General features: G+C 32.3%; 1 protein-coding gene across 1 annotated transcript; it reads left to right on the forward strand.

Moving 5' to 3' along the window:
• The first annotated feature begins 1,620 nt into the window (after positions 1-1,620).
• On the forward strand, positions 1,621-13,982 carry LOC129913062 (DNA replication licensing factor REC). Its single transcript, XM_055991462.1, has 4 exons — positions 1,621-3,125; positions 9,709-10,275; positions 12,128-12,248; positions 13,588-13,982. The coding sequence occupies exons 1-4, from the start codon at positions 1,718-1,720 to the stop codon at positions 13,961-13,963; spliced, it is 2,472 nt and encodes an 823-aa protein (XP_055847437.1). The 5' UTR covers positions 1,621-1,717; the 3' UTR covers positions 13,964-13,982.
• Positions 13,983-14,597: the final 615 nt, after the last annotated feature.

Here is a 14,597-nt window from a genome sequence, read left to right on the forward strand (position 1 = left end):
GTTTGAAAGGACAATTATTATTTTAAATATTTATTTAATAGTTAATTGAACTTTTTTTTCAAAAACACACAAGAAACCCCAAAAGCGAAAAATATAACAACTTTATATTTTGTTTGTGTCAGCTGATTTCGGAACATTTAATATGCAGTGCTGCCAAATTTTCTCGCTAAGCCCCGAGGCGTTTTTTTTGTCCAGTTATACTACGTTTCCACCTACCCTAAATCCGAGGTTTAGCTAAGTAGATTTAGCACAAATCTCGAGTTTAATTCTAAATCTCGGATTGAAATTAGGTGAAAATCTTTGATTTAGGGTAGCTGAACCCAAATCTGAGATTTAGCGAAGTAGATTTAAAATAAATCTCGAGATTTATTCTAAATCTACTTAGCTAAATCTCGGATTTAGCGTAGGTGGAAACATAGTATTAAGCCCGGTGGTAATAAAAAACACACCTTATATTACCTTATTATGTGTACTGTGATTTTCAATTTGCTTTAAAAACTGTTATACTTCATAGGAAGACCTTATATCCAGTGTTTTATAGAGATCATTGGGATAACCCGATCATCCGATCAAACTTGTGTTTTCGATTCTATTTGAATTCGACTCCTCGATCGGGCATCATCATTTACTTGGATCGAAATTTCAATGCGGATTGAACTCGATCTTTAAATCAGGCTTATAAACGATGTAATAAACCCGGCTTCCGGCAACAGTTATTTATTTGTTTTGTTTATAATAGAGATGCGCAAAACAGTTCCAAAGCCGGAACGAACATGGAACGGTTCTTTTTTCGGTCGGAACTAGTTCCTGGAACTAGTTCCGCGGAACTATCAAGAATTTGAGTTTTTTTCAGGAAAATGCACCAAAAAAAGAAATAGTATGATATTGAATATTTTTTCCTTCTAGTTCCTGGAACTAGTTCCGCGGAACTATCAAGAATTTGAGTTTTTTTTTTAGGAAAATGCACCAAAAAAAGAAATAGTATGATATTGAATATATTTTTCTTCTAGTTCCTGGAACTAGTTCCGCGGAACTATCAAGAATTTGAGTTTTTTTTAGGAAAATGCACCAAAAAAAGAAATAGTATGATATTGAATATATTTTTCTTCTAGTTCCTGGAACTAGTTCCGCGGAACTATCAAGAATTTGAGTTTTTTTTTAGGAAAATGCACCAAAATACGAAATAGTATGATAATGAATATTTTTTCCTTCTAGTTCCTGGAACTAGTTCCGCGGAACTATCAAGAATTTTTTCCTGATGGAAGACATGAAACTGGAACTATTAATGTAGTTCCATGTCCATGAGCATGATTCATAAGAGTGTATTTGTGGTTTTGGTTTGTGAATTTTTGACGCTCAACTCGTTCGCATCCATGTGTGTTGGCTTTGGATGAGAATTCTATGACATGCGTGTGTGTATTGTGTATTTCAAACAGAGTCAGAGACATGTTCGCTTTCGTTTTGTTTCTTGTTCCTCTTCTTCTTTCTTTCTTTTGTGTGTGGCTGTGTCGGAACGATGGAACTGTTTAAATTAATTTTGTGGAACGAGTGGAACTAGTTCCGAGTGAGGAACTAGTTCCAGGAACTATTTGGCTCCGGAACTACCCATCTCTAGTTTATAATTTATAAATAAAGATCAGATTATCAGATATCAATTTGATGTAAACAATCAATAATATTTACTACTAGTCTTATAATAAACTTAAAAAAAAAAAAAATGCCAAACCAAAGAACTACAAACGTCCAACCACCTGTGGTAGGTTCCGAATCTCGTTTCATTCGTGGTCGTGGAAGAGGATCATGGCACAAACGACGACCTTATTATTTTCGCACTGGCACAGGCAACAATCCTGCCGGCAAACGTTCCAAATCAAATATACCAAGTGTTTTCCCTCAAGTAACTCCAACAATATCAGGAATCTCAGATTCCTTACAAAGAAATGAATTTTTCACTGCTCCCGTTTACACTGATGATCAAAAGCTACAAATTATATCGATCATTAATCCACCTGAATATTCAGGTTGGCGATTATATTTTCCTACTGAAACTTTTTTACTATCATCTCCTGAAGCTTGTCATATCAAAGCTTTTGAAAAACATATTCAAAAATATCCTGGCGACTATGATCTCTCCAAAATACAACAACAACAATGGTTTTATGTTTCCTCTGCTGTTCTTTTAGGAGATGATGATTTTTGTTCAATTTGGAATACTTTTTCCAAAGATTTAACCGAAACTCCTTACAAAGTATTATCTTGTTTAGGATTAGCAATGCATTCTATTGTTTCAATTGCTTTTCAAAACTCCACAGCTAACGATAGTTTGGTTAGCTACAAAATAAGAAAATATGGTATTCCAAAAATAAATGCTAGACCTATTGGATTCTTGAGTGTTTCAAGCATTCGTAATATATCTGAATATCTTGATAAAATGTGCGTTGTACATGGCAGCGTTAAGTCCATTCAAATTGAAGAAATAAAATCTGCTTGGGTGTCCTTTAAATGTCCACAATGTGGCCATGAGCAAGCCATTCGACAAACAAGCTATCCCACCAAGCCTTTGCGTTGTCGTATTCAATGTAATTGTAAGAGAAACTTTATAGAATTACGATCATCGCATAATACAAAAATTGAATGTGTTCAAATGGCAACCCTACAAGAAATAGGATTGCAATTTTTAAATACACAGCCACTTCTAATAGAAGTAGAATTCCGGGAAGATTTGGTAGATCAAATTTACCCAGGTTTAGAAATAACAGTTATGGGAATTTTAAAAATGAAATCTTTAACTCAAAATGTAGATTATCAAAAAACTACATCGAATCAAAATTATTACTTGGAAGCTATTTCATTGACAAACATTTGGCAAATGCCTCCGAATCAGAAAGATAATGAAATTATTCAAATGATAACAATGGAACAAAATTGCCTTCGATTGTTAGTACAATCATTGGCACCGGAAATGTGTGGTTATGAAATGGTTAAATTGGCAGTATTATTGTCATTATTTGGTGGATATGGATCACAATTACATGATGAAGGTGAACTTAATGTGTTGCTTATTGGTGATCCGGGTTTGAATAAGTCTAATTTACTTAAGAAAGCTGTTGGGGTTTCGGGACGAGGTAAAGTATGATTTACAGTATTACAAATGTTATATACTCTTTATTATAATTTTCCCACATTATTCCTTTATCTAACCTTATTTCATTAAAATATTAGTTCAAAAATTATTAACGAGTATACTATAAATATTAAGGGGCAGGGTAGTGCCCAGCCAGGTTCTCTAGCAACTTTGGCACTACACCCTTATTCACATGAAACAACTCTTGGGTTTGTTGAGCTGGTAAAAACAGAACTCCTTACAAAATTTCAGCTACTTACGATGAGTAGTTTCTGAGATATAGGGCTTCGCAAAAACCGTAACTGACTCACTGATTCACTGATTCACTGACTCACAGATCATCAAAATTATAGAGAACTTCCCGCTATCGTAGAAACTTGTAATTTGGCACGTTGATGGTCCTTGTGGGATACCTATACATAGGAAAAAATCGAAAATTTCAAATTTTAAATTCATTTTCACTAACGGCCGATTTCTTCACAGAGTCCTAGCGCTAATACCGGTCCTAGTCCTAAAGTTAGTACTCAAATCGGTACCAACTCATTTCTTGACTCAGGTACTAAGCCTTAGAACTGTCAATTTAGGACTGAGTACTAGTTAGGACTCGGTACTAGCTAGCTCCTCAAAATCAGCTAGGACCTGGTTATTATACCAATCGTTAGTACTCAAATCGGTACCAAGTGATTTCTTCACAAAAGTACTAAGCCCTAGTACTGTCAAATTGGTACCGAGTATTAGTTAGGACTCGATATTTGTTAGAACCTAAAAATCGGTAGTCTAGCGGTGAGTACTTGAATCAAATCAATGGAATTCATATTTTTCAAGCGATATATAAAAAGAATAATTTTCATTATTTTTTTGTTTAAAGTTAGTGAAATTTTGAAAATTAAAAATTTAATATATTGCAATTTTGTTTAATTACTTAGGTGTTGTGTCGATTGATAAGTGCATTTTTAGTGATTTTAATATTTTGAAAGTTTTTTTTTTTAATTGACCAAGAAACACGAGAATTGGACTTTTTGACCAAGCCCACATCACATTTTGGGTGTATTTTTACCAACGTCTTTATATGGTGCTTAAGAAATGCACAAGCCTTACAGTAGAGGCGATTTGCAAGACACTCGCTTCTGGCAACGAGGCTGTACATTGTACAACCAATGAAAAGACACCACCTCGAGCTCGGCTAATTTGGAGGATCACAATTTAAATATCTGTGGGAATTTCCATACTAAAAACTTCGGAGATTTAACTCCGAAGTGTATGTATATCGAATCAAAATTCCCCTGGAGATTCACAATGGAGGCCAATTATGCAATAAAAACATAGGTACATAATAATACCAAATCACCAAATACCGCGTTTTTAACAGTTTTTTTTTTATTTACACAATGAACATACATACGTCTATAAAAAATATTTTTTATTCGTTAAATTATTATGATTTATGGTGGTCCTTCTGACTGGCTTTCGTGGCTGCATTCATATTATTGAATGATTCCTCGGCATTTACATATGTATGGCTGATTTATTCTGCAGTCTTATTCTTGTCGATTCTTCATTCTTGACTTTTCTTCATGTATTGAATTATTATTGCTTGCCACATTTTTAATCTTCATAACATTTTCTCACTATTCATTTTAATTATTTGCTTCTTGTTTATTATTTTTATTAAATTTTTTATTTGTTAAATTTGAACAAATTAAAAAAAATAATATTTCAAACTTCAATAAATTCTCAAAATGACAGTTAGACCAGTTTTATACGTATTAATTCTTAGGACCTCGTTGTGAACTTAGATCAGGTCCTATAAATGTGAAGAAATGCTCAGGTACTAACTTTTCGTTAGGACCGAGTACCAGAGCTAGTACCTGGTCTAGCTAGATCGGGTACTAGGCTGGCTTAGGACTTATGTGAAGAAATTGGCCGTAAATGTTATCAAATTTTTTTAGACCACTTCTGACACTGGTTAACAAAATTAAACTTTTATTTTGTTGCCTGGACAAAAATATACTTTTCTGAAGGTTTTCGGTGTGCTGAACTTGAATCCGAAGCCAAAAAAAATTAATCAGCTCCTGTTTTTGAAATATTACCGTTAGAAAATGCACTACTATGGACCTTATTCTTTTATATAAGAAAAAATTGTTTGGGCATATTTAGTACCGGTTTCTATAAGGAATATATTCCATCTTTCATACCTGTTTAAATCTTACCAAAATCTTTTTTACTTCCTGAGATATCCTCAGTTGTTTGGCATATTATATCTACTATTGACATTTTATAACGTCATTGGCCCTGTTCCATTGGAGGTGGTAGTTTACTCGTGAGTAGAAATCTAGTACAACAACTATACATCCCTATCTCCTCGAGTAGAAGATCGTGTGTTAATTGTAGTACTAGATCTACTCATGAGTAAACTACCACCTCCAATGGAACGGGGCTATTATTTCCTTTATGATATATGAAGCCAAACCTATTACTTCGTTTTCAGATATCTCGGGCAATAAAAAAGATATCGTCGGTGAAACCAGAAAAGTGTGTAACTCCATTTTAGCAAATTTTATAGAAGAGCAAAAAAACAAAATCGTTTTGAAGGCATTTGTATGAGTTTTCATTTTCTAATTTGCTAATAAAATAAAAACTATGAACTTTAAGGGGATTCTGTGTTTAAGGAACGGTAGATATTAGGTTTGTCTAACAGATGGCATTCAAATCTAATTTTCCGAAAATTTGGAGTTACACACTTTTCTGGTTTCACCGACGATATTGAAAAAGTTTTAAAAGTTAATGAAAGATTGAAAACAGTTATAGAAACCATTACTAAATATTCTCAAACAATTCTCCTTAAATAAAAGAATAAGGTCCGAAGTACTCAAAAAAACGTTTTTTTTTTGCATTTTCTTTTCTAAAGGTAATATTTCAAAAACGGGAGCTGACTGGTCTTTTTCTGACTTCGGATTCGAGTTCAGCATACCGAAAACCTTCAAAAAAGTATATTTTTGTTTTGTTTTGTTTGAGAATTTTGAATAGGGCAACCGCTAATTTCTGCTGAATTTTCATCAAACATTATAGAGCATTTCTAACTATCGTAGATACCTTGCAAAAAGTAGTGAAATCACAACAAAAATATTACTGTTAAAAAAGAGCCAAGTTCTCCTATGTTGAAATTATGCCGGCACAAAAAGTACTGAAACGTAAAAGTGTACCAAGTTCTAAAGATTGGCTTTAAATTTGTATAGATAAAATGTTGATTGCTTACTTGGCATTTTTTCAAATAGCTTTGAAAATCGGTAATTTAAAGAAAAATTGTCAAGAGAACAATCAACATTTCATTGATACAAATTTGAAGCCAAGCTTTGGAACTTGGTACACTTTTACATTTCAGTACTTTTTGTGCCAGGATAACTTCAACATAGGAGAACTTGGCTCTTTTTTAACAGTAATGTTTTTGTTGCGATATTAGATTACTAGACCAGGGTCGATAAGACAGAATATCTCTGCTGTCCATTTTCTGACCCAGACTGCCCTGTTCCGGACATTTACCTGAATGGAACAACACTTCCCAAGTGCGAAAAGTTCAAATATCTTGGATCTATGATCAACAACCAAGCTTCTTGTGATGACGACATCAATCACCGAATAAGTGTAGGGTGGATGAAGTGGCGCGAAAACTCTGCCATCTTCTGTGACCGAAAAATGCCCCCTAAACTGAAAGGAAAGCTCTATACTGCAGTTGTTCGCCCAGCACTTACATACGGTTCACAATGTTGGACAATGTACAGAACGTATGAGAGTAAACTGACAGCAGCTGAGATGAAAATGCTTCGTATGACAGCAGGAGTAACAAAGCTTGATCGAATCAGAAGCAAGAAAATCCGAGGAAGCCTTCACCTCAAAAACACCATCTTGGATAAAATACAGCATGACCGTCATGTACAAAGACGAAACCCTGAGAACACAGTTCAAAAGGCGATCGCTTACGACGTTCCAACGCAATCGCGAAGAAGAGGCAGGCCTAAAAACTCATGGAGAAGACAAATGCAACGACAACTGCATTCAGTTGGCCTTAGACATGGAACAATTCAAAATCGAGAAGCCTGCCGACTTTTCCTGAGGTCAACCCGGCGAACCCCACATGCGGAGCCGTAGTGTGAAGCGATCATGAAGATCATGAAGAGATCATGACTATCGTCGATAATGGAGAAGAAGAAGAAGAAGAAGACCATGGTCGATAATTTTTGAAACCAAAAAAAATCATAGTAGAATGAAACCCATTGGAAAATTAGGTGAATATGATGAAAATTAAAGGAAAAATAAATTACGGGCGAGCCGAGTTCGGGAAGTGGGTGGGTTGAGTTTTTAATGGTAAAAAATGGTATATCTCGATTTCCGGCAAAACTACAAGTCCTATAGAAAAAAGTTGTATGACAAAGTTGTAGGTAATAAAAAGATCTACAACTTTTGTATCAACAATTATTTCACATAACCTCAAAATTTATGTGAAAAATTCAAAAAAAAGAGTTTTTGGTTTTTTATTTTTATCTTTTTCAAAAACAAAAATTTTTCTACGAAATTTGGTTAAGTCAAAATAAGGTGAACAAATTAATATTTTAAATCAAATAAATTACAGTGTATTTGGGACATAATAAAGTAAGTTTTCACCAAATTTCGTAGAAAAATTTTTGTTTTTGAAAAAGATAAAAATAAAAAACCAAAAACTCTTTTTTTTTGAATTTTTCACATAAATTTTGAGGTTATGTGAAAAAATTGTTGATACAAAAGTTGTAGATCTTTTTATTACCTACAACTTTGTCATACAACTTATTTCTATAGGACTTGTAGTTTTGCCGGAAATCGAGATATACCATTTTTACCATTAAAAACTCAACCCACCCACTTCCCGAACTCGGCTCTCCCGTAATTTATTTTTCCTTTAATTTTCATCATATTCACCTCCTTTTCCAATGGGTTTCATCCTACTATGATTTTTTTGTACTTTTTAATGTTTTTGAAGGCATCGGCACTGGTCTATACACTGGCCAACAATTATTTTAAACTTTTTAAAATTTTCCAAAAAGATTTATGTATATCAAATTATATAATACTTTTATTCAGTAAGACCAAAAATCATATTAATTCTTTCTAGCAGCTCTTGTTTTTGAAATATTTAATTCTTCAAATTTTGGGGGCATGTTCAAACTTATTCTTAAGTTTTCCTTTTTTTAAGCGTTTATTAAAATTTTCATTGCAGATTTTTCTGATTTCCTTTGGATTTGTTTCGCTTTATGAGTGTCCGTTATTTTAATGATTTAAAAGATTTTTTTAGTATATAGCAAAAATACCAGAATTGATAAATGATATACCGGAATGGAAAGAAATGAAAAAAAATGTACAGTTAGGTACACTGTATAAAGAAGTACCAAAAAATTGTTTCCACTTTGTTCGATCTTTCGAAAAGTGATATGATAATGAAGTCAAAAAAGATTGTCCTTACGTAGATGTTCTGTATTTATTTTTCTTGACGCCCGATGTTCATCTTCCAACTTCCAGCATAAAATTTGTGTGCAAGAAAATTTCGGCTTACGAAAAATGCTGGAAGTCATTTACAAGAGTTAAGTTACACTCAGGTTATAAACAAGTGCATTAAACCTACTACAACCTCGGACCCCGCCTACAAGTCATGATAAAATAATGCGAGTTGCACTGCGTACTCCATAGCGCGCGATGAAATATGACGCCAGAAGGTTGGGTTTGATTCCCAGCTTCCACCACCTAAAATAAGAAAAAAAGATTTTATTCAGAGATACTGCCTCTTGCAAGAAATTTTCAAATCCTACAAGAGTATCATTGTCATGAAAAAGTCAATTTCTGTTTAGCCGTTCAAACTCTCGGCGTAAATTGCTTCATATAACCTGGGGCCTTATTCTGTATTTCCTCTGTATTTCCACTTTCGGATTAGGTTTTTTCAAGTTTAGAATTATTTCTTTTGTTAATGTCAAATCAAGTGATCAAACCATAGAAAACGAGTTACCTATCGGGTAGAAAAATTCCACTTTCGATATTCTCATTTTGAAAGTGGTAGATTTCATTGCACTTTAGAAATAGAGAGTATTCAATATTCGATTTCGAAAAGATTTAATTTCGGAAGAAAAAACAGGTTATATGAAGCAATCGTCGGGTACTAACTTTTCCTTAGGACACAGTAGTAGTGCTATTATCTGATTTTTTTTCGGACCAAAGTTAACGGTACTTGTTGTAAAATGTTGTTTTTCTTCAAAAATCACTAACGATTTAGATTAAAAAATACGTTATTAACGGTATTTGCCATATGGTGTCTGATTTTCTCGTAAACGACGTAATTGGTTTTAACCAACACTTTTGTACAAAATCGTAATCTAAAGGTCAAACCTAAGAATTTTTTTTTTAAAATGTCTTTTTTGTGTGTTTTTGCTCCAAAGATAATTTACAAAACTTTTAGTCTATTATCAATCATTCCGAGGTTGATCCTTCTTTTCGCCCTATGAACTATTACAACGTATTTTTTTTTTTTTTTTTTGAAAACAAATAAAAAACTTATTTTTTTATAGGAAGCCTTGTTTCGGTTAAAGCTCCATCAATTTTTATGCCAACTGCCCAAAATAATAGCAACTTTATTGATGTCGGATCGATATTGACGTCTAATTCAGGTCATTGTTGTATTGATGACATGGAAAAACTATCGGAAAATCAAGAGAATCTCATACATATCCTTCAAACAAAATCCATAGCTTCACGAAGTTGTAATTTAATATTCAATATAATTGCAAAATCTGCAATCATTGCAGCAGTTAATCCAGCGGGTGGTCATTATGAATCCTCGAAATTGCTACGAGAAAATTTACGCTTAAATCCCTCTTTTATATCACTTTTTCATTTAGTTTTTGTCATTTATGATAAAGCTGATAAAGATCGAGATACTACACTAACAGAACACGTAAAAGCCTTGCACTCAGGAATGAAACAGATTTTATCAATTCCACCCAAGTATTCTGAGGAAATGAAATCTATGGATTATGCTCCATTAACTGAAGAAATAGACCTAGATGAACACTTAAAAATTAAATCTGATGAACAACTTGACTTACTACCCGCAGTTTTGCTGAAAAAATATATTGGTAAAATATTACTTATATTTAACTTTATCACAAAACCCAGAATACAAAAAAATTATGGTTTTAGATGCATGTTTTCAAATAATTTCTTTACTTAATCTGATGCTTGTTCGGGACTTTATTAATTGTAGTAACGTTAAAATAATACACCGAAAAAACTGTCCTCAAAACATTTCACTAAAATCTGATACATATATTTAGATTTACTCATTGATTTTTGCTTATTTTGAATCAAATAAATACGAAACAAATATTAAAATAAATGAAAATGTTCAATTTCATTTACATGTCTGCAAGAAGAACAATTTTTCCAAATTTCAGAGGCCGTTTATTTCGTCTTCAGAAATCACAAGTGATCTAGAAAATCAAATTTGTACCATCGCACCGGTAGCGCATTTCACTTTATCAATCCTCAATACTGTCTCAAGAATGAGCCCGGCTCATTAATCCCATTATTAGACTAAATAGGCCCAGTTTTTAAAAGAAAACGTATCCTTTTGAAATAGCATGCATTTTTCGGAATTCGTTGAAATGATGGGTGTTGTGATAAAGATGATAATTACACTGTGCAAGTCGAAATTCTTGACAGGCGCGCGAATAACTGTTTCCTCATATTTCGGACCCGAGAAATCCATTGGCATCATTAGTTTTTCGATTTATCGGTACGACTTCGAACAAAATTTTTTTTGAAAGTTTTTTCAATTATTTTGAGAATTTTCCACTGTTTTTAGTCATTTTTCAATCAAAACCATTGTTTATATTGCTAATAATTCTGCTCAAACGTTATTTGCTACCAGTAGAAAGACATTGTAAACAATTTTGAACAATTTATTTGAAAGTTTAGTGATTTTTTTTGAAAAAAATAAAAAAAAATCGAAATTTTTTACATTGTTATCGTTTTTTCGCTGTTTTTGTTCTCTTTTCCACAAATACATAGCATGTTTTCCATTAAAAATTAATTTAACTGTTAATTTAGTGTTGGGTAAACTTTGACATACTATCGATAGCATCGATAACAAACAAATATCGAGTATATCGATACTTCACAAAACTATCGATAGTTTCAATACTTCCAAATTATTATACCACAAGGCTACCGATATTATCGATAGTTTTTTCTTAAAACTATCGATACAATCGACAATGGAAACTATCGATATCTACCAAACACTATGTTAATTCGTTGTTTACATCCAATGTCAAACGAAAACTTAACTTGTAGTTCAAATTGTGTTTAATTAACTTCAAAGCTATCGATAATATCGGTAGCCTTGTGGTAAAATAATTTGGAAGTATTGAAACTATCGATAGTTTTGTGAAGTATCGATATACTCGATATTTTTTTTTGTTATCGATGATATCGATAGACTGTCGAAGTTTAACCAACACTAAATTAACAGTTAAATTAATTTTTAATGGAAAACATGCTATGTATTTGTGCAAAAGAGAACAAAAACAGCGAAAAAACGATAACAATGTAAAAAATTCCGATTTTTTTTTTAAAAATTCAAAAAAAAATAAATTGTTCAAAATTGATTACAATGTAGCAAATAACGTTTGAGCAGAATTATTAGCAATATAAACATTGTTTTTGATTGAAAAATGACTAAAAACAGTGTAAAAATCTCAAAATAATTGAAAAAAACTTTCAAAAAAAATTTTGTTCGAAGTCGTACCGATAAATCGAAAAACTAATGATGCCAATGGATTTCTCGGGTCCGAAATAGGGCGAAACAGTTAATCGCGCGCCTGTCTCAAAAATTTTTTTCAAAAAACTTGCACAGTGTTATTTTTAATCAATAATTTATTGCTAATAATAATTATTACATTAGTATAAATTAATTTCTACTAATAGATTATGCTCGACATAATATTAAGCCATTACTTTCCGAGGAGGCTGCAAGTGAAATCAAAGGACATTATATAAGACTAAGAAATGAGAAAAATGAAGAAGAGCGCTTTTCAATCACGACAAGGTAATTTTAAAATTTAAATGAGTTTTTCTCTTAAAAATACATTCTGGCCTGTTTTTCGTCAAGATATGTACATCAACTACAAAGCTACATTTACTACATCGATGGTCCTTAAAACATATAGTAAATATATTGTTTATGGGTGGAATAAATGGAACAGACGTATTGAAGTTTAAAGACGTTGATGTAGCTGATGTAGCTCGACGAGAAATATGCTCCTGATATTCAAACTATTGCTCTTAATTGCGATATAACTGCTACAAGGCAGGTACCATCCATGTTTGTTTCAGTCATAAAAATCTACCATTGTTTGCTATACAAGTTTTTCAATGGCTTTGCTACTTCGTTTGGAAATCGTTTAAATAGGTGCACGAAAAAGATATCTATTTCCTCCGAAATTCTTTTTTCAAATTAAATTAAAATTATTCTTTTATGAAGTGTTACGTACTTACTAAGTCGTGCATTTTATTTTTGTTGAGGTTTAGTGGGAAAGTGTTAAATATTCTTTGGCAAGCAAATTTTTGGAAACAAAGTGGAACTTTAAACGTTTTTGTGGCATTATTTGTTTTTTTTTATTATTAAATTAATAAATGGGTATGGCCTTCCCCTTTCAAAACACATTTTTGGAGTCTTGATAGGATGAATAAGATGGCCAATGTTTTTATCTATGATATCGTCCCAGTACCATTTCAGCAATTGAATCAGTTTTTGTTGGTTGTGATTCAGAGAAGCGCTGTACAAAGGCCAAGCCATTTTTCGAATATTGACTTCCTCCAGAACAGAGATAGGCGTGGTTCGGTGTAGCTTTTAAATGTTCATTAAAAAAACACGAGGTCAGTTTAACCTTGTAAGCTGATGCTTCGCCAGACAATCACGGCTGTTCTGATTTCCGTTCGAATTCTATTTTCTTCCGTTTTGAAATTTTAGCTGCTCCACATTCCGTATTCGTACACATTTTGCGAATTCATAGGTGTTTCGAAAAACGAACGGACCTACAATCCGACAAATTATTCCCGTTTTCATTCCCGGTAGCAGTTTGATACCATAAACAATATTTTCCAATAAAAAAGTCAAATGGAAATCAGAACAATCGTTTTGAATCCGTTCGGATTCGATTTTCGTTTCCGTTTTCAAATTCGAACTTTGTTTTGAGTAGTATACATTGCTGCAAAAAATATTTTATCGGGTAAACGCTTAAAATTCATATTACATATTTATTATTTAAGAAATTTTATAACAGCTTTAAATTGCTCAAAATTGTTCAAGCTGATTTAATGAATAAAAACAACATAATTTGTGATGTTGTATAATTAAAATTGTGTATTATATAAATTTATTCTAGACAACTTGAAGGACTTATTTTACTTTCTCAAGCAAGAGCTAGAATGGCACTTTCTTTTAAAGCAACTAAACAACATGCTCTTGATGTTATTAAGGTCACTAGCCACAGCTACACATCGATTGAAAACCAACTGAATGTATCTCTGAACGAAAGTGTTGCTGGTACAAGTCAAGGGAATCAAATTAAGAAATTCATTAAATTACTTGAGGTCCGTTCAAACGCACTAGGAAAGACAACTTTTGAATTTGAAGAGCTAAAGGATATGGCTACACATGCTGGCATTAAATGTGGTGTTGCAAATCTCATAGATGTTATTAATATGCGAGGATATTTACTGAAAAAAGGTTACAATTTGTATGAATTTAGATGTCAATAAATATTCTTCAAAAAAATTTAGTATAGCATTTTGCAGATACTTACTTACATATTTGGTATGTTGGGAAATATAAGCTTTTTTTTTGAAGTGACGAAATGCTAATGAGTGACTTTTAAGGGAAACTAAAGAAAATCATGACAATTTTTATTTACTCGCTCATGAGTAGTAGACCAGTGCCGATCCCTTCAAAAACATTAAAAAGTACAAAAAAAATCATAGTAGGATGAAACCCATTGGAAAAGGAGATGAATATGATAAAAATGAATTGAAAAATAAATTACGGGCGAACCAAGTTCGGGAAGTGGTTGGGTTGAGTATTTCATGTTAAAAAATGGCATATCTCGATTCCCGGCAAAACTACAAATCCTATAGAAAAAAGTTGTATGGCAAAGTTGTAGGTAATAAAAAAATCTACAACTTTTGTATCAAGAATTTTTTCACATAACCTCAAAATTTATGTGAAAAATTCAAAAAACCGAGTTTTTGGTTTTTTATTTTTATCTTTTTCAAAAACAAAAATTTGTCTACGAAATTTAGTGAAAACTTACCTTATTATCTCCCAAATACACTGTAATTTATTTAATTTAAAATATTAATTTGTTCACCTTATTTTGACTTAATACCAAAAAAACAC

The sequence above is a fragment of the Episyrphus balteatus genome, chromosome 3 (assembly GCF_945859705.1).
Source record: "Episyrphus balteatus chromosome 3, idEpiBalt1.1, whole genome shotgun sequence".
NCBI classification, from domain to species: Eukaryota; Metazoa; Arthropoda; class Insecta; order Diptera; family Syrphidae; genus Episyrphus; species Episyrphus balteatus.